The sequence below is a fragment of the Mus musculus genome, chromosome 2 (genome assembly GCF_000001635.26).
Source record: "Mus musculus strain C57BL/6J chromosome 2, GRCm38.p6 C57BL/6J".
NCBI lineage: Eukaryota > Metazoa > Chordata > Mammalia > Rodentia > Muridae > Mus > Mus musculus.
Genome location: NC_000068.7, coordinates 87063525 through 87085287, shown reverse-complemented (window position 1 = coordinate 87085287; position 21763 = coordinate 87063525). Strand labels below are relative to the sequence as shown.

At 36.5% G+C, this 21763-nt stretch overlaps 1 protein-coding gene and 1 pseudogene across 1 annotated transcript; both read left to right on the top strand.

The window, feature by feature from the left end:
- Olfr1108-ps1 (olfactory receptor 1108, pseudogene 1) lies at window positions 1825–2715 on the top strand (annotated as a pseudogene).
- Olfr1107 (olfactory receptor 1107) lies at window positions 13065–14173 on the top strand. Its single transcript, NM_146844.2, has one exon. The coding sequence runs from the start codon at window positions 13156–13158 to the stop codon at window positions 14092–14094; it is 939 nt and encodes a 312-aa protein (NP_667055.2). The 5' UTR covers window positions 13065–13155; the 3' UTR covers window positions 14095–14173.
- The last annotated feature ends 7590 nt before the right edge of the window (window positions 14174–21763 follow it).

Below are 21763 nucleotides of genomic sequence, written 5' to 3'. Positions count from 1 at the left end.
TCCTCAGAAAATGGGAGGCATCCCATGAATAACAACCCACCTTTGCAAATAAAGTTGCGCTAGGACTAGTTTGCATCTTTGTGTATTGTGGCTAGACAAAGCAGCCTGTGGAGAGCCGTGCCACGAGCAATCTCCATTATAAGATGGCACTGGCTTCCACTGCGCCTAACTAGTAAACAAGCCTTATGAGGAAGTGCAAGAGTGAACTCACGCCTAGTCACTGCCCATCTTGCAGCCTAGTAATGGGGTGATGGGGGAGCAATGAATCAGGAGCCGTCATGCCACATTAGGTGCTGAAACGTCACGCTGCCGGTTCGGGGTCTCCCCTCCTGATAAGTAAGCAATAAAAGCTTTGCCGCAGAAGATTCTGGTTGTCCTGAGTGTGTTCTTGCCGGCGGGGACAAAAGCTCGGGATAGCAGCCCAGTTAGGAAGAAGGGATCTAAAGGTAGGCAACTCAGTCAGATACAGCTCCTGTTACCGCTGTTAGGAGTCTCACATGAAGACCAAGCTGTAGAAATGTTACACATGGGTAAGTAGCCTTGGTCCATCCATACATATTCTATATTTGTCAGTTCAAGCTCTGTGGAATCCGATGGAACCATGGTAGTTGTCTGTGTATGTTTTCTTTGGATGTGTTCTATGGCTCCTCCAATCCTTCCTCATGAAAATCTTTAGGATTTCCCAACCTCTGACAAATATTTGGCTATTTATCTCTGCATCTGTTTTCATCTGTTTCTTTCAGATGAGAGTTAAGTTAGGTGTCTATCTCCAAGTACAGTGGAGTATCACTGATAGAGTAATGGGTGGGCTTTCTCTGATGGCATAAGTCTCAATGTATGCCAGTCATTGCTTGGCCACTCCCTCATGTTCTGCTCCATTTTTACCCATAAATATCTTGTAAAAAGAAACATTTTTGGGTTGAAGGTTTTGTTTTTGTGGCTAGATTGGTGTCCCAGTGAAAGTTGGTTTATTATTATTGCTATTGTTTATTATTATTATTATTATTATTATTATTATTACTACTACTACTACAGTAGATGGTAATTTTGGGTGCCATATCCAGATTTGCTAGACTTAGTATGGTCACATTCATGATTCCTGGGTGTTTCCTTTGTCCTAGTTTATCTTTACAATCTTTATGCAACTTCTTTTTGCCCTGCTTGGATGACCTAAGAACTTGAGACTTGGTAGCTCATGGCCCTAAGGGAACAACAAATAATATTGCTCTAATAGAGAAAAAAAGTAGAGTTTTAAAATGTTCAATAGTCACATTTTCTATACTGGTAGATCAGTGCCTTCCTTAGCTAATTTCAGAGAAGCTTTCTCCTGTAGCAGAAAGGAATAAATATAGAGACCCACAGCCTGAATTACACAGACAGTGAGAGACTGTCTCTATCAGCCATAAACAAATTGTCTCCAACAAATCACATACCTTAATGCTCAGGAAATCCAAAGGGGACCATACATTATACGTTTTATCCCTTGATATATCTCACATTAGCTGTGATTAACGTAACTCAAATATAGCCGGAGTGTTTCAGTGGAAACACAGATTAAATTTACATCATCAGTTCTATGTTTCACTAACCAAAGGGTTTTTTTTTAAATTTTTTGTTATGTTCATTTTAGATTTCTATCTGCACATTTAAATTTATACTTAAATGAAACATTATGCTAATAATTTAGCATATTTTATTTATATTTTTTTAAAAAAATTAAATGATCAGTGTCTAAAACCTTTTTGATTTGTATGTTTATATGCAGGAAAATCATGGTAGATAGCATGACAATTCTCTAGTCCCATATATTCCACTATTGCTGGCAGTTAATCTAAATTTCCTACCATTATTCCTACACACAATTGCATAGCAGAAGTCAACTTCAGGTTAGTTACTGGGTTTCTTTTCCTATCGTTTCTTTTGATTTATGTACTTTCTAAGTGGAGAAACCTGAAAATGTTCCTTCTGATCCATATAACTCCCAAATTCCATAGACCTGTTTATTTCTTCCTTCTCTGTCTGAACACTTAACATTCATGAACACATGTAGTATTTTAAATTTACCACTTTATGTTACATTAGCCACACAAATATTGATGGATCCAATTCAATTCAATTGATGATTGACCAGGAGATATTCACTGGGAACATACTAGCTGAATAGAACAGGTAAAGAGGTAAGCTAACTAAAGTCTTTCACCATTCATTCTTCCCTTCCAAATGTTACTACTCAATCTGGATGCTATTTCTGAAGCAGAGCACCAGCTAAAGTGCTCCAGCCACAATTTCTGTGTATCCCACAGACCATCCCTTCCTAATCTTCATTCCCTCATTATTTCAAATAAGTCCCAACTCCAGCAGAGACCCTTCACCTCTGTAGGCCATGCCTGTCATAAAAGCAGGTAGGTTGCCTGTAAGACCTTCTATTCTTCCTGTTTTCCCCTAGATCCAATCTTCCATTCTCATCCCTACCTCTGGAGCAGAACACCTATGGTAGCTTTTCTGTCCCCCTGATCCCATCTCATGTGGATACCACAGATTTTTTCCATTCTATTATTCTTCCCTAATTTCTGGCTTTGTCGCAGATCACAACAGCAGCAGGCACTGCCTGTTAGCCCAAGGGCTTTTACTCCCAAGACAACAAGGAAGCTACAGGTGATATCATGCCGCTCCTACTGTTACTGATATCTGCCACACAGTATCTGCAGAAGGTAACCTGATGTTGTATCATTTTCCTATTTGAACCCATCTCAAATGGATCACAAGACCTTCAACTTCAACATTCCTTCTCCCAACACAGCCCAGTATCCAAGTCTCTAACACCAGCAGGAAAACTGGCAACACATAGGAATGACACCTTGTGAAAATTGAGAGTGGAAACAGAAACCTTACAATAAAACATCTAAATAACACATCAAAACCAGAAGCCAGCACCTAGACCTATAATCATTTCCCATACAAGAGGGCAGCATAAAAATTTAATCAGTATCAAATATCTCTCCACTAGAACTCAGCTATCCTGTCACAGCAGGCCCTGAATATTTTAACACAGTTATGGTCAATGACTCTCCTAATTTATCGGTCTCTGCCTCCCAAAGGCTAGGATTTAAATGCATTCCGTATTTCCTGGCAACTTTCTTTTTTAAATATATGTTCAGTGACTTGAGAACTCAATTTCTTATACTTGCAAGAAAAACATTTTCCTTACTGAGCCAACCACTGAAATGATCCTTAGACATTTATTTACTTATTTATTCATTCTTTCATTTACTTATAATGGATATAAGGGCTGTATGAATGCCTGAAGGTCAGAAGAAGACATCAGATCCCATTATTCATGGTTATGAGAGGCTAAGTGAGAATTGAACACAGTATCCCTAAAAATGCATTTAGTGCTCTTAATTGCAGAGCCAACTCTCCAGTTCCCATTCCTTAGACATTTTCTTTCCTTTCTTTTTTATTATTTCGTTTATTTCCATTCCAGTCATTGCCCCTGCTTCTCGGTTCCCCCTCCCACAGTTCCTCATCCACTCTTCCCTCTTTCCTTGAAGAGGGTGATCCCCAGACATGAGGCTTCCCCTTTCCCTGGGGCTTCAAGTCTCTCCAGGATTAAGCACACCTTCTTCCACTGAGGCCTGACCAGGCAAACTCTGCTATATTTGTGTCAGGTGCCTCAATCTAGTCCTTGTATGCTCTTGGTTGGTAGCTAAATCTTTGGGTGCTCCCTGGGGTCTGGGATAGTTGAGATTTCTAGGCTTCCTATGGGGTCACTCTTCCCTTCAGCTTCTTCAATCCTTCCCCTAATTCAACCAGAGGAATTCAGTTCAGTGGTTGGGTAGGAGTTCTGCCTCAGTCAGCTGCTGGTAGGGCCTCTCAGAAGACGACCATGCCAGGCTCCCATTTGTAAGCACACCATAGCAACCTTAATAGTGTCAGGTCTTGATGCCCTCCCATGAGATAGATTTCAAATTGGGCTGGTCATTGGCCTTTCCTTAGTCTCTTCTCCATTTTGTCCCTGCAGTTATTTTAGACAGAAACAGTTCTGGGTCAAAAATTTTAACTGTGGGTTAGTAACCTTGTCCTTCTGATTGAGGCCCCCTATCTACTGAAGCTGGACTCTTTGAGATCAGTCTCTCCAATGTTGGGCATTTTGGCTAAGGTCATCCTCATTGAGTCCTTAGAGTCACTTGCCTCCCTGATCTGGTACTTTCTAGAGAGTCTACCCACCTACCCTCTCCCCATGTTGCATATTCCCATTCATTCTCTTGGCCCTCTGGGCTTCTCTTCTGTCCCCTCAAGCTTCCAGCCCAAACATGATTTTGTTCCCCCTTTCCCCACCTCCTCCCTTCTCCCACCCAGGCTGCCCCCTCCTTCTGCTTCCCATGATTATTTCCTTCCACCCTCTAAGTGTAATTAACTCATCCTCACTTCGGTATTTCAGTTTGTTTAACTTTTTATGGTCTGTGGGTTGTATCCTAGGTATTCTGTAATTTTGCTAATATCCACTTAGTGTATACATACCATGCATGTCCTTTTGGATCTGGGGCACCTCAATCAGGATGATAATTTCTAGTTCCATCCATTGTCAGCAAAATTCATGATATCATCCTTTTTAATAGCTGATATCACAATGATGTGATAGTACACATAAGCAATCCCCCAAATTCCACCAAAGAACTCCCACAGCTTATCAATTACTTCAGCAAAGTGGTAGGATATAAAACTAACTCAAATCAGTAACCTTCCTTTACACAAATGATAAATAGGTTGAGAAAGAAATAAGTGAAACAACACCCTTCACAATAATCACAAATAGTATAAAATATATTAGTGTAACTCTTACCAAGCAAATAAAAGGTCTGCATGAGAATAATGTCAAATCCCTGAAAGAAGAAATTGAATAATAACTTAGAGATGGAACAATAATAGTATCTTAGATGGCCATTTTTACTATATTAATTCTGCCAATCCATGAGCATGGGAGAACTTTTCATCTTCTGAGATTTTCAATTTCATTCCTCAGCAACTTGAAGTTCTTATCATTCCGATCTTTCACTTGCTTAGCTAGAGCCACACCAAGGTATTTTATATTATTTGTGAATATTGTGAAGGGTATTGTTTCCCTAAATTCTTTCTCAGTCTCTTAATCCTTTGTGTAGAGAAAGGCCACTGATTTCTTTGAGTTAATTTTATTATATACAGCTACTTCACTGAAGTTGTTTATCAGGTTTAGGAGTTCTCTGGTGAAAAATATGGGGTCATTTAAGTATACTATCATTTCATCTGCAAATAGTGATATTTTGACTCCATTCTTTCCAATTTTTATCCCTTTGATCTTCATTTGTTGTCTAATTGTTCTGGCTAAGACTTCAGTACTATATTGAATAGGTAGGGAAAAAATGGGCAGCCTTGTCTAGTCCCTGATTTTAGTGGGATTGCTTCAAGTTTCCATTCAGTTGGATATTGGCTACTGGTTTGCTGTATTTTGCTTTTACTATGTTTAGGTATGGGCCTTGAATTCGTGATTATACAAGACTTTTATCATGAAGGGGTATTGGATTTTGTCAAATGCTTTTTCATCATCTAATGAGATGATCATATGTTTTTTTTTCCCTTTGAGTTTGTTTATATAGTGGATTATCTTGATGGATTTCTGTATATTGACGCATCCCTGCATCACTGGGATGAAGCCTACTTGATCATGTTGGATGATGGTTTTGATGAGTTCTTGGATTCAGTTTGTGAGAATTCTATTGAGTAATTTTGGCTGAATATTCAAAAGGGAAATTGGTGTGAAGTTCCCTTTCTTTGTTGGGTCTTTGTGTGGTTTAGGTATCAGAGTAAAAATGGCCACCTTCCTGAAAGCAATCTACAGATTTAATGCAAGCCCCATCAAAATTCCAACTCAATTCTTCACAGAGTTAGAAAGAGCAATTTGCAAATTCATCTGAATAACAAAAAAACCTAGGATAGGGAAAACTATTCTCAACAATAAAAGGAATTCTGGGGGAATCACTATCCCTGAACTCAAGCTCTACTACAGAGCAATTGTGATAAAAACTGCATGGTATTGGTAGAGTGACAGGGAGGTAGATCAATGGAATAGAACTAAAGACTAAGAAATGAACCCAGACACCTATGGTCACTTGATCTTTGAGATAGGAACTAAAAATCATGCAGTGGAATAAAGACAGCATTTTCAATAAATGGTGCTGGTGGTGATTAGCATGTAGAAGAATGCAAATGATCCATTCTTACCCCCTTATACAAAGCTCAAGTCCAAGTTGATCAAGATCCTGCACATAAAACAAGATACACTCAAACTAATAGAAAAGTTAAGTGGGGAAGAGCCTCAAGCACATGAACACAGGGGCAATTTCCCTAAACAGAACACCAATAGCTTATGCTCTAAGATCAAGAATTGACAAATGGGACCTCATAAAATTGAAAAGCTTCTGTAAGACAAAGGGCATAGTAAGTAGGATAAAACGACAACCAACGGATTGGGAAAAGATCTTTACCAACCCTACATATAATAGAGGGCTAATAACCAATATATACAAAGAACTCAAGAAATTAGACTCCAACAAAACAGATAACACTATTAAAAATGGGGTCCAGAGCTAAACAAAGTATTCTTAACTGAGGAATACTGAATGGATGAGAAGCACCTAAAGAAATGTTCACATCATTAGTCACCAGGGAAACTGAAATCAAAACAGCCCTGAGATTCCACCTCACACAAGTCAGAATGGCTAAGATCAAAACTCAGGTGACAACAAATGTTGGCGAGGTTGTGGAGAAAGACGAACACTCCTCCATTGCTGGTGGGATTGCAAGCTGGTACAACCACTCTGGAAATCTGTTTGGTGGTTCCTCAGAAAATTGGACGTAGTACTACCTGAGAACACAACTATACCCTTCCTAGGCATATAACTAAAATATGTTCCAACATGCAGTATTGACACATGCTCTTCTATATTCATAGCAGTCTTATTTATAACAACTAGAAGCTGGAAAGAACCCAGATGTCCCTCAACAGAGGAATGGATACAGAAATTGTGGAACATTTACACAAGAGAGTACTACTCAGCTATTAAAAACAATGAATTTATGAGATTCTTAGGCAAATAGATGGATCTGGAGGATATCATCCTGTGTGAGATAATCAAATCACAAAAGTATACACATGACATATACTCACTGATAAGTGGATACTAGCCCAGAAGCTCAGAATACCCAAGATACAATTCACAAAACATGAAACTCAAGAGGAAGGAAGACCAAAGTGTGAAAACTTCGGTCCTTCTTAAAAGGGGGAACAAAATATCCATGGAAGGAGTTACAGAGACAAAGTTAAGAGCAGAAACTGAAGGAATGACCATACAGAGACTGCCCCACCTGGGGATCTAGCCCATATACAGTCATCAAACCCAGACACTATTGTGGATGCCAAGAAGAGCTTGCTGACAGGAGCCTGATATAGATGTCTCCTGATGTCGCCTCTGATTCTGACCAGCAGAAAGGAACAACGACACAGCATTCTTCTCAAAGCAGTTTATTCAGGAACCTTTCAACATGCATGCAGGAAAAATCTCTCTCCAGGAATCAATCTCTTTAGGAATCTCTCTATATCTATCTCCTCCCCCAATCGCAATCCGCTTTATAAGCTCTCAACCATGCCCCATCAGCCCAGTCCAGGTAACAGCAGTCCATTGGCCAGAATCATCACTCTTCATATGGTCCGATCTTGCATCATGGTGCACCTGTGCAGTTCTCAGGATGGTCGTGGCTTATTTTCAGGTGTATGAGGAAGTCAGGTGCAAGTCATAAGACTTGGCTGCAGTCCCGAGCGCCATCTTGGGACTGCTGCTACACCGGCTCCTCACATCCTGAGAGGATTTGCCAGTGCCTCACAAATTTAGAAGTGGATGCTCACAGCCATCCATTGGACTGAGCTCAGGGTCCCCAATGAAGGAGCTAGAGAAAGGACCCAAGGAATGGAATAGGTTTGCAGCTGTGTAGGAGGAACAACAATATGAAGTAACCAGTACCTTCAGAACTCCCAGGGACCAAATCGCCAACCAAAGAGTACACATGGCAGAACTCATGGCTCCAGCAGCATATGTAGCAGAGGATGGCCTAGTTGATCATCAATGTGAGGAGAGGCCCTTGGTCCTGTGAAGGTTATATGCCTCAGTGTAGGAGAGTGCCAAGGCTAGAAAGAGAGAGTTGATGGGTTGGTGAGCAGGGGGAAAGAAGATGGAATAGGGTGTTTTCGAAGGGGAAATCAGGAAAGGGGATAATATTTGAAATGTAAATAAAGAAAATATCTAATTTAAGAAATTATCTTAGACATTTTCCAAGCTAAAAAAATTGCTTTTTGAAATTCTTTCCAAAGAGACAAAAAATGGAATAAATCTTTGAATTATGTGTTATTTGTAATCTTTTTAAAAATTTCCCATGTGTTTCTAATTTTAATGTGATTTAAATGTATGAGCTGAATTGAATTTTTCTTGCAATTTAAACCATTATCATGCTCTACAGTATCATTTATTAGTTATAAAAATCGATGTAAAATATGTGGGAAAATTACATGTTATATGGTAACCAGTGACAGAAATTCTAAAATATGCTTCTGCTTCTCTATAATGTTCGCTTATGAGAATTAAATTACAAAGAAATTGCAACCCTCTGAAACTCTTATGATTTTATATAGACAACATGTCTCAAGAGCTAGCATTATATATATTAGACAATGTTGACAAAAATCATTATGTGATGTCAAAATAAGAATGTAAATTTTGTATCAGTACAGAAATTTTGAAGAAATAGTAATGAACTTATGCTATTTAATTAGACCATCTTAACAGCATTCCAGTGGCTTACCTAAGACTGCAACATTCTATTTCTTTTTTTCTCAACTACTGTCATTACATAACAGAAACATATTTAGTCTTACCTTGGCCAAGAACAGTTAATATAATCATAATGTAAATTTGTATATATTATGTAAATAATACTCTGTACATAAGATGTGGGAAGTTGAAAGATAAAAATCCTACAGATTAGAAAATAATATTTTAAATTCTTGACTGTGATGTTTCAATTACACAACAGGGATGAACTTCTGCAATGTGTTTATTAAGCATTATATCTAGATGCTTTGACTTAGTGAAAAAAAATCACAGAACTCTTTAAAGTACTATTTGTGAAGTACACCATTTCACTTTTGCATTCATCCAAGAAGAGGTATCCACAGAACATTCAAAAGAAGGCCTGGTAACTTTCTGATTATTTTCACACTTGTGAAACAAGAAAAGTTCTAATGATTCAGCCGTGGACAATTGAGACTTACATGCTCAGAGGGTGCCACTGATTCTTTCCCCAGTAGAATAGCAACTACCTTCAGCCAACTTATTCCAAATAATAAGTCCTCAAAGATTTGTGAAATTCAGATTTTCTACCTCAGATGCATTCTTATTTTAAGGTTTGTTAAGTTGTTAGTAACAAACTTCTAAATTTCCTTTTAAAGATTTTGATATTTTCTATTATTTCATGAACATTGCAGAAGTTCATCCCTGTTGTGTAATTGAAACATCACAGTCAAGAATTTAAAATATTATTTTCTAATCTGTAGGATTTTTATCTTTCAACTTCCCACATCTTATGTACAGAGTATTATTTACATAATATATAAAAATTTACATTATGATTATATTAACTGTTCTTGGCCAAGGTAAGACTAAATATGTTTCTGTTATTTATTTCTACATCCATCCTGTACATTAAAGATATTACACTAATTTAAAAAAATAAAATTTTAAGAATTGAAATATGTATAGAATTCATGATTCTTTATTAGTTCAGTAAATAAATTAATTTAATTTAAGAAAGTACTAATACTTTTAAACGTTTTGAAACTATTTTTCATTAAAAATTCCAATGAAATATTTTAAGAATTATTTTCTATTTTTCTCCATTTGTTTTCCATCCTAGTACATGTTCACAGTTTGGATTTTAAGAAAGCTTAGACAACTTGTCACAGCAGTTCTATTGTTCACTGTGGTGTGCTGATATCAAGGTAACATATCTATCTTGTAGTTCCGTTTCATTCATGTTTTGCTACTAAGGCTAACTATAGCAGTTAAATGCAGAATTTATATAAATGGAAAGTTTTATATTCAATAAATATTACATGATATTTTTCTTTACTTCTCTATTAATTTTCAATTACAATACAATATCTTGTTTTTTCATGTGTAAAACATGGTCAATACTTTATAAAAGTTTTAAAAATACCTCTCCTAATAATATCATTTAATGTGATATGTTTGTTTATGAAAATAACTCTGTTCTTGTGTATGAACATAATAAAATTTTGGTAATCATCAGCTCATCTGATAAGGATTTGTAGGGTTCCATTTTTAACTGTTATGGTAAAACATTTAAGGTTGTAGGACTACTCTTATTGTATTCTTGTTTCTGGATGAACATGCATTAGGGATGTTGTACTGTAATCATATAATGACTCTGAAAGAATGTCATATTCATTTAAATAGGTTGATTTGTGATGATACATCAGACACACTATATAAAGGATGCAAAATAAACTTTGAACATAACTCCTTTAGGAGTAAAAATTTTTGAGGACCGAATACTCAGTCATTGGTATTGTAAATGAGCTTTAAATTTCTATCAGGAGGTCATGGGTTTGAAAGAGAGCAAAGATGAAGACCTAAGTTTGGAAGGAGAAAAGGAAATGAAAAAATGATTGAATTACATTTTAATGTCAATAGCTTTATGATTTCTGTCACTTTTACTTTTTACTAGGATAGAGTGATGTCTGATACACTGTTCTTCCAAAGGCCTGTGATCTGGAACATAGACAGGGACTAAGGTGACTAGGTTTCAGTGGAATGGCTTGAGCTTATAGAGTGATCATTTCTATGGTGATGAATCAATATCCATCAATATGAAAGAGTATGCCAAGCTTACTACATATTCCCTGGAAAATGTGAGCTTCCAATATGTTCTTGAAGTCTCAGGTGCCTCACAGGCTTTTTCAAATTTACAAAATATTATTTGAATGTTAAAAAGATTGCTAATTGAGCTTAATGAGATACATACATATCTCATAAAAAAACAAACAAATTCATATACCATGAAGTTCAATACAGCTGTTAATTAGAGCAGTAATATAAAATAACATGATTTTATTATGCAAAAACATTTGAGGAAGGAGTTTAATCATAAAATCCTAAAATACAACTATTGAAAATAGAAATGTTCTTTGGTAACCATTGTATTGATCAAATGTTTCCCCCATCTCACTGAGAGCTTTCAAACACATTTCAGTGGCCACAAACAAAATGGTAAACCCTCTGCATTTTCTCTTGTTATTCTTTTCACTTAACATTTAGAAACCCCTATCCAGGGCTTTATTTGGGGTTTTGAACTTACTGTATTTTCTTCTTTGGATAGTTTTTTTTTTTTTAAACACACCTACATATCTCATACTGGATCTTATATAAAGTCATTCATTGGACATTTTGCATTTGACCGACTGATTGATAGTTCCTATTGATGTTTAAATCTCAATCTAATGATACATACATACTACTTCATATGTAGAACCAATGAATTGACCTGTGAATCAGAGGAAGAACATGAGAGGCAAAATTAACTTGGATTATGAATGTTGGAATTGTACATAATCAAATGTTCTTTCAATATGAGTAAGGAAGAAGAATCAGTGATGAAAGGCAAATCCAATTTATTATTCTCTTAGAAGAAAAGGCTTATTACCACAGTGAGTTTGATTTAGAGGCTCAAAAGGAGGGTACTTGGCTACTAAATGTATCTATCTTTTAGAACTCCTCCTAGGAGTATGACTTCATAGCTATGTAGATTCCACCTATGAAATTAGATACTGTTATGCTTCTGATGTCCAATCTAGAAGTGAATGAATCTTTGTTACTTTCAGTCACCAATTTTTCAGCAAATGATGTAGTAACATCAATTAACCAGAAATTGATTCCATTAATATTATAGCACTCACTAATTCCTCTTGTTCTTTGTCCAACTTTAATTTTATATGCTAGTTATTCTGTGACTTATCAAGGTGTTTATATTTGTAACAGTACATTAGCAGCTTAAAGTCATGATGCTGATGATAAATGTGTTCCGTTATTTCAAAAGAATCATATAGCCATGTAATAATAAGTGCTAGACATTTATCGATTGTGTTAGAAAATATATGCATACTGATATTTACCTTAACTAAATTTGAATTGGAAAACTGTATCATTTCAGAAGAAATTAGGTGAAGTTCTACCTTAACTTTTTGAAAGAAAACTGTATAGACAGTTGTAGGTTTTGCTGTTTCACAATATGTTTCTTTTTATAATCTATGCTATAGATTATTTCATTAAATTTAATACTGAAATTTACATTACAGCAATGCAAAAACTTGAATGAAAGGCAAGAAGTGTTATGTAAAATAATACTCATAATACTTGATCATTCTGAAAACAAGGAACATATGAAAATAATGATCTATTTTTTTTTTGTCTTGATTAAGGCTCTAACTATAAGACGGTATTGCGAAAATGTGTCACAGAACCAGAAAGAATGTGCAAACATATTTTAGGTAACGTATTGTGAAAATTGGGTATGGGGGCATGGTATTGAAGTGAGTAGGTTTAGATTAACTGGAATTGAAATATATTGAAAAACTTATTCCCAGGATGTTTGAAGATTCTTTGTCAAGATATTATGGCAAGCTTATATCCCACCTATGTAGAAGGCTGAAAAATAATAGAGAATAAGAGAGTTTTAGTTCAAACACTCTGTACTCAAATCTTAATTCTACCAATGAAGATCTTTGTGTCATAAAAGAGTTTTTCTTATCCTTTCCTATTCTGAGTTAATTGACAATGGAATAAACAAGTGTTCATTGCAATTATTTGAGTCTCATTGTATAGCTCTTGTAGCACACTATGGGCTACTGCTGAGGTTTCTCTATTTCATCTACCACAGCACAATCTCAGTGTCTCATATAATGATGACTCTCAGATCCTGGAAGAAATATTTTTAGGTATTTATTTTTTATTTACATCTCATGATAACAAGGAGCTGTAGACTATTGAAAATATGAGAGTTTGGAATCATACAGGGGTCAAGGAATTCATGCTCCTTGGCTTAACAGAAAACCCTAATTGTCAGGTTCCTCTCTTTTTGCTTTTCAGTATAGTGTATCTCATCATACTTGTGGGTAATTGGGGGATGATTATCTTGATCTGGCTGAATGCCCACCTTCATACACCAATGTACTTCTTCCTTAGTAACCTCTCTTTCTGTGACATCTGCTACTCTACTGTCATTGCTCCTAAAATGCTCATCGATTTTCTCTCAGAACACAAGTCTAGCACATTCTTTGGCTGTGTTCTTCAGAGTTTCTTTTTTGCAGTATACATAACTACAGAAGGTATTCTTCTGTCTATGATGGCTTATGACCGTTATGTGGCAATCGCAAACCCCTTAATGTATACAGTTATTATGACCCACAGAATCTGCAGTCAGATGGTTCTTGCATGTTACTTGGGTGGCCTCATTAATTCCCTGACTCACACAATAGGTTTACTCAGACTGGACTTTTGTGGTCCCAACATAGTGAATCACTTCTTCTGTGACATCCCTCCTCTTTTGAAGCTTGCGTGCTCTGATGCACACAACAATGAGATGCTGCTTTTGGTCTTCTCTGGAGTGATTGCTATTTTCACTTTCATCATTGTCATGGTGTCCTATATCCATATTATCATTGCCATCCTGAGAATCCGCTCAGCTGAGGGAAGGCGCAAAGCCTTCTCCACTTGTGCTTCACACCTGACAGCTGTGATATTATTTTATGGTTCTGTGACATTTAGTTATATCCAGCCCAGCTCTCAGTACTCCATGGAACAGGAAAAAGTCTCTGCTGTGTTTTACACCTTAGTCATTCCCATGCTAAATCCTCTAATTTACAGTCTGAGGAACAAAGATGTGAAAGAAGCAGCCAAGAAGTTCATTGGTAGGGAGAGGAGAACCTCTTGAATATGTCACTTCTCTGACTTAGAAAGCTTGGTGTGAATCTTCAAAGTAGTATTTTTAAAATTTATTTATCTTTTATAAAAGGCAGGATGTACATTAGACCAAAATAATTTAGTCATTTTTATTAATTAAATACTGTATTTTTTGAGAGAAAACTTATCATGTCTCTAATTACATAGTTCTCATGGATTCTTTTACATGGCTCTACAAAGCCTTCATAAAAGAAGAAATTATTGTGTCCAATTCTGTATATAATCTTGTATGTAACTTGTAAATGGCTACAAAAATGTAGCTTGTGACTTAAAGCTTTAAATAAACTAACTGATATGGAATACCTGTTTCTCTGACATAGAAACTTAACTAAGGAGTTGCAAATAATAGTAGTAGATAAGTAAGGAATGAAAAGAATTCTTCAGCATAATATAACGAGGAAGACTGGTCGTTAAGTGGGGCTTTAGGTAAAACTGAACACATGCCTGATGCTGTTTAATTAACCAAGAATATGAGACTAGATAGCTTAAGGGCTTAGTGTGAAAAACATATATGTCTGATCTACTACAGAAAGATACCAAAAATACTTCTTAATGACATTTTGCTATACTTATTGATAAGCTATGTGTTTATCCATTATTCAGAGAAACTTCTTCCTGCAGTAGATGGGAACAAATAAAGAAACCAATCGTTAGATAATATGCAGAGGGGGAGACATATTTGAATACTCAGCCCTAAATTGGATTTCTAAATCAAAACGCTCTCATCAGGTATCAGTGTAACCTGTTGAAGAAGAAGTAGAAAAAGTGGAAGACAGAGGGGTTGGAGGATATAAAAAAACAAGCTCCTCTAAATCAACATGAGAAACATATGACCTCACAGAGTCTGAGGTTGCATACACAGAGCCTGTGGAAGTCTGTACTAGATGGTGTCCTATAGTTAAAAAAAAAGTGTAGACATATGCTTCCATCCCTATACCAGAAGGTATCTCCAATTAGTTTTCTCCAAGAGAGAAATAAACTCCCTGGGGAAAAATAATTTTAAGAGTACACCACATTCCTAACCATACATGACCAAAAGAAAATAAACTCAATGGCATCTTTTGAGGTTTCAAGTCTCATAATTTTATGCTGTGATATTTTTGCTTTGTTTTGTTTTAAATTTTACCATATTTCCATTTGTATTTTATTTTAAATATATAAGTATATATGAATTTATGAATATACATTTACATGCATATAGATAACATATGCTGTATGTATGTATTCTGTTCTTATTTTACAGTTCTTTCTGTGTATCTTATGGCTCCTTGTATAATGTTTTCATAGGATTCATGAGTATGTGAATGAAAAGATATCTGTATCTTTACTTTTGGCTTGTGCCTATTTTTGGTTTTCTTTTCCTTCTTTCTTCTTATACTATTATTTTGCTAGTTTTGTTTTTATTTTATTATTTTATTTTATTTTATTTTAGTATTATTCCTTAGAAGCCCATTGTTTTCTTATTAGAGACAGAAAAGGGGTAAATTGAAATGGGAAGGGGGATGGAAGAAATTTTGGGAACTATCGAGTGAGATCATGATCAGGATATATTATATGAGAAACTTATTTTCAATTTAAATAAACAAAGAATCACTAGTTATATGTAATAAATCCTTATTGAATTGAATCTTTCATATATTATAATTACTACAGTTATTTTTGTTTTTCTTTTACTACATTATAATATTGTTCTGTGCCCCACTGGGTCATGAGGTTACAGTATTTCCATGATGCAATTGGAATCGGACTGCAATAAGAGGCAGTAGGAAGTTTATAAGATTGGCAAGTGTCACATGACAGGATCATGGTAATCCTTTAAGATTACCAGTGAATGACAGTATGGAGGGTGTTATATCTCTACAGAGTGTTTTTTATATAATCATATGGAATCAAATCATTGTAAAAGGAAGAATTTTTTATCCTCTGTTTTCTCTTTCACATGACCCAGTCTGCACCATGTGATATTAATAACAATAAACGTATCATGAAAGGATAGGTTTTTTTTTTTTTTTTTTAGCTTATGGGTTACATAGCAGAGGAATGCTAAGAGCTTCTGTACCTAACTATAAAATTATAGACTCCCTCTTCTCAAATTACAAATAACTGCAGATTACTTGAATCATTAATGTAAAAAATAAGCTTCAAATATTATAAAAACCCCAATAAGTATATTTAATGTGCACAAAAATCCATGACTTCTTTTATTCATAAATGGTTCAATACCATGCAAAAGGTAATTCTAATACATTGTTCATTTATATATGATTATTAGAAGGAATGTGCATAATTACAAAAAAATTAGGAAATCATAAACTATAGTTAATTTTGTTTGTTTTGTTTCTGAGTATTTTATCCTAAAACTACCATTAAATAAATATTAAAATGTTTGTATTATGTCAATATGCACTCTTTATATTAGGTTCATAATGGACATACTGTCTAAGGATCATATCATATTGTGGTTTGAGCCTCATTTTATTAAATCTTGTTATGCCATGTTCAGTTCATATCTCTGAGAAGCCTGCTCTTTTATGATGAGAAATGTAGGAGAGAATCTAGGTTAGATGGGAGGTGAGAGTGGAGAGAAGAGGAACTCTGATCTGGGTATAATGTATGAGAGAAGAATAAGAAAACAAAGAACACGTAAGGATGATACTAGAATTCAGACACCTGTACTTTTCTAGCAGGATCTCTACCTCATTTCCTGGAGCTTACTTACTCATAAAGTAATTAATAACTGGTAGTGAGGTTCACTTGATATTATGATATTACTTTTCACCACCTCATTGTTACCCACTTTAGAATATCAACATCAGAATAGAGTGCAAACTCCTCAGCCAGTCCCACAACACCCCAGAATAGCTCCACACCAAGATGGTCTAACACACCCAGAACCACAGGATCCGAGGATCCCAGGATCTCAGGAGCTTGGTCACACCAGGATCCCAGGGTCCCAGAGGCAGCTTGACACCCAGGAGCTTAGGACCACAGGACCCCAGAATCGCAGGATCACAGAGACAGCTGATCTCTGAAGAGTTCTGACACAACCATGATCAAAGGAAGGATAGGCTCCAGTCACTTATAGTGAGGGTAGATAGCACTAGAGATAATCAAATGATGGGAAGCAAGCTCAAGACCATAAACAACAAAAACAAAGGTTACTTTGCATCACCAGAACCCAATTCTTCCACCATAGCAAGTCCTGGATACACCATCACACTGGAAATCACACTGGGAAAGCAAGATTCAGATCTAAAATCACTTCTCATGATAATGATAAAGGACTTTAAGAAGGACATAAAACACTCCCTTAAAGAAATACAGGAGAACCCAAGTAAACAGGTAGAAGCACTTAAAGAGGAAACACAAAAAACCCCTAAAGAATTAACAGAAAACACAATAACACAGGTGAAGGAAATGAACAAAACCATCAAACATCTAAAAATGGAACTAGAAACAATAAAGAAATCACAAAGGGAGACAATCCAGGAGTTAGTAAACCTAAGAAAGAGATCAGGAATCATAGATACAAGCATCATCAACAGAATACAAGAGATAGAAGAAAGAATCTCAGGTGCAAAAGATACGATAGAAAACATTGAAACAACAGCCAAAGAAAATGCAAAATTCAAAAAGGTCCTAACCCAAAACATCCAGGAAATTCAGGACACAATAAGTCCAAACCTAAGGATAATAAGTATAGAAGAGAGTGAAGATTCCCAAATCAAAGAGTCAGTGAATAACTTCAACATAATTATAGAAGAAAATGTCCCTAACCTAAAGAGAGAGATGCCCATGAACATACAAGAAGCCTACAGAACTGCAAATAAACTGTACCAGAAAACACATTTCTCCTATCACATAATAATTAAAACACCAAATGCACTAAGCAAATATTAAATAAATAAATAAAATATTAAAAGCAGTAAGGGGAAAATGTCAAGTAACATATAAAGGCAGACATATCAGAATTACACCAGACTTCTCACCAGAAACTATGAAAGCTAGAAGATCCTGAGCAGATTTCATGCAGACAGTAAGAGAACACGAATGTCAGCCCACACAGCAAAACACTCAATTACCATAGACGGGGAAACCAAGATATTCCATGACAAAACCAAATTTACACAATATCGTTCTATAAATCCAGCCCTACAAAGGATAATAGATGGAAAACACAAACACAAGGAGGGAAGCTACACCCTAGAAAAGACAAGAAATTAGTCTTTCAACAAACCCAAAAGAAGATAGTCACACAAACATAATTCTGCGTGTAACAACAAAAATAACAGAAAGTAACAATCACTTTTCCTTAATATGTCTTAACATCAGTAGACTTAATTCCCCAATAAAACGACATACACTAACAGACTGGATACATAAACAGGGTCCAGCATTTTGCTGCATACAGGAAATGCACCTCAGTGAAAAAGACAGACACTACCTCAGCGTAAAAGGTTTTCCAAGCAAATAGTCCCAAGAAACAAGCTGGTGTAGCCATTCTAATATCAAATAAAATCAACTTTTAACCAAAAGTTACCAAAAAAGATAAGGAAGGACATTTCATAGTGTTCAAAGGATAAATTTACCAAGATGAACTCTTAATTCTGAATATCTATGCTCCAAATGCAAGGGCACCCACATTCATAAAAGAAACTTTACTAAAGCTCAAAGCATACATCACACCCCACACAATAACAGTGGGAGACTTCAACACCCCACTCTTGGCAATGGCTAGATCATGGAAGTAGAAACTAAACAGAGCCATAGCGAAACTCACAGAAGTTATGAGCCAAATGGATCTAACAGATATTTATAGAACATTTCATCCTAAAGCAAAAGAATATACCTTCTCAGCACTTCATGGTGCCTCCTCCAAAACTGGCCATTTAATTGGTCAGGAAAAAGGCCTCAACAGATACAAGAAGACTGAAATAATCCCAGGCACCTTATCAGATCACCACAGACTAAGGCTGGTTTTAAATACCAACAAAAACAGTGGAAATCACACATACACATGGAAGCTGAACTCAATGATAACTTGTACAAGGAAAAAATAAAGAATGAAATTAAAATCCTTTCAGAATTTAATGAAGAAGAAGACACATCATACCAAAAGTTATGGGACACAATGAAAGCAGTAGTAAGAGGAAAACACACAGTTCTAAGGGCCTCCAAAAAGAAACCGAAGAGAGCTTACACTTGCAGCTTGACAGCACACCTGAAAGCTCTTGAACAAAAAAAAAAGCAAATACACCCAATAGGAGTAGATGGCAGGAAATAATCAAACTCAGGGCTGAAATCAACCAAACAGACACAAAATGAACTACAACGAATCAACAAAATCAAGAACTGTTTCTTTGAGAAAATCAACAAGACTGATAAACTCTTAGCCTGACTAAACGGAGGGCACAGGGACAGTATCCTAATTAACAAAATCAGAAATGAAAAAAGAGACATGACAATGAAATATATCTTAAAATAATTAGTCTGTTTGTTGAATATTAATATTTGAGATTATTAAAATCATATTCTACAAACATCATGGAAATATTACTGATAATTTGTCTCACGGTGCTTGAAATTAGCATGTTCTTCTTCTTCTTTTTTCATGGATATTTTCTTTAGTTACATTTCAAATGTTTTCCCCTTTCCAGGTCTCCCCTTCAGAAATGCCCTATCCCATCCCCCTTCCCCCTGCCTCTATGAGGGTGCTCCCCCACCCACTCACTCCCATCCTCCTGCCCTGGCATTCCCTTATACTGGGGCATTGAACACCCTCATGTCCAAGGGTCCCTCCTCCCACTGATGTCTAACAAAGCCATCTACTGCCACATATGTAGTCAGCACCATAGGTCACTCCATGTGTACTCTTTGGTTGGTGGTCCAGTTCCAGCTCTGGCTGAATCTGGATGGTTGACAATATTTCTCCCTTCAATGGACTGCAAAGCTCCTCAGCTTCTTCAGTCCCTTCTTCAACTCCTCCATCAGGGACACCCGAGCTCAGGTCAATGGATGGCTGTGAGCTTCCTCTTCTGTATTTGTCAGGCTCTGGCAGAGGCTTTCAGGAGACAGCCATATCAGGTTTCTATCAGCAAGCACTTCCAGGTATTCACAATAATGTCTGGGTTTAATGGCTATGTACGGGATTGATCACCAGGTGGGGCAGTCTCTGGATAGCCTTTCCTCCAAACTTTGTCTCCATATTTCCTCCTATGTGTATTTTGTTCACCTTTCTAAAAAGCACTGAAGCATATACATTTTGATCTTCCTTCTTCTTAGTCTTCATATAGTCTGTGTATTGAATCTTGGGTATTCTGAAGCTAAAAAGAAAATTCTCAACTGAGGAAACTTGAAGGGCTCAGTAATACCTAAAGAAATGTTCAACATCCTTAGTCACCAGAGAAATGCAAGTCAAAACAACATTGGACACACAAACTTTATATGCCCCAGAACAGGGGAACGCCAGGGCCAAAAAGGGGGAGTGGGCGGGTAGGGGAGTGGGGGTGGGTGGGTATGGGGGACTTTTGGTATAGCATTGGAAATGTAAATGAGCTAAATACCTAATAAAAAATGGAAAGAAAAAAAAAAACTCAGGTGATAGCAGATGCTGGCAAGGATGTGAAGAAAGAAAATACTACTCCAATGCTGGTGAGATTGCAAGCTGGTTTTATCATTCTGGAAATCAGTCTGTCAGTTCCTCAGAAAACTGGACATAGTATGAGTTCCCAAAAGCTCAAAGAAAATTTTGTTTCCTTTCCCCTTCTCCATCCCTACCTGTTTTTTTCCCTTTCTTCTTTCTTACACCATTATATTTTTTCTTTTTTCTTGTTGGTTATTTTATTTAATTAACATTTGAATGTTATCCCTTTTCAGGTTTCCCCTCCGAATACCTCCTAACCCATCTCCCCTCTGCTTGCTTATGTGACGGTGTTCTCCCACCCATCCACCCAATCCCACCTCACTGCCCTAGCATTTTCCTACACTGGGGCACGGAGCCTTCACAGGATCAAGGGCCTCTGCTACTATTGATGCAAGATAAGGCAGTCCTCTGCTATATGTACAGCTGGAACCATGGATTCCTTCGTGTGTATTCTTTGGTGGTTTAGTCCTAGGGAGCTCTAGGGGCGAGGGTCTGGTTAACATTATTGTTCTTCCTATGGGGTTGCAAACTCCTTTAGCTCCTTCAGTCCTTTATCTATCTCCTCCATTGAGGTCCCCATGAGTTCACCCATAGCAGACCATGTTAAAATGGTGGGCTATTTCCAAGAAGGCTACCTGCCAGATTTATCCTATTCTAGATGGCTTTTGACACCACAGTAATCTGAAATTAACAAAATGTGTACATTCACAACTACTTTCATTTATAAACTATTTATGGATAAATAAGATAAGCGAATATTTAAAAGAACTAACAATTATAAAACAATGCTGAAAAGTATTAGTGTTGCTTTAAGCTAGTGAAGGTTCAAAAATATTCGGATTAAAAATATTTTAAAAGGTTGGGCGTGGTGGCACACACCTTTAATCCCAGCACTTGGGAGGCAGAGGCAGGCAGATTTCTGAGTTCGAGGCCAGCCTGGTCTACAACGTGTGTTCCACCACAGCCAGGGCTATACAGAGAAAATGTGTCTCAAAAA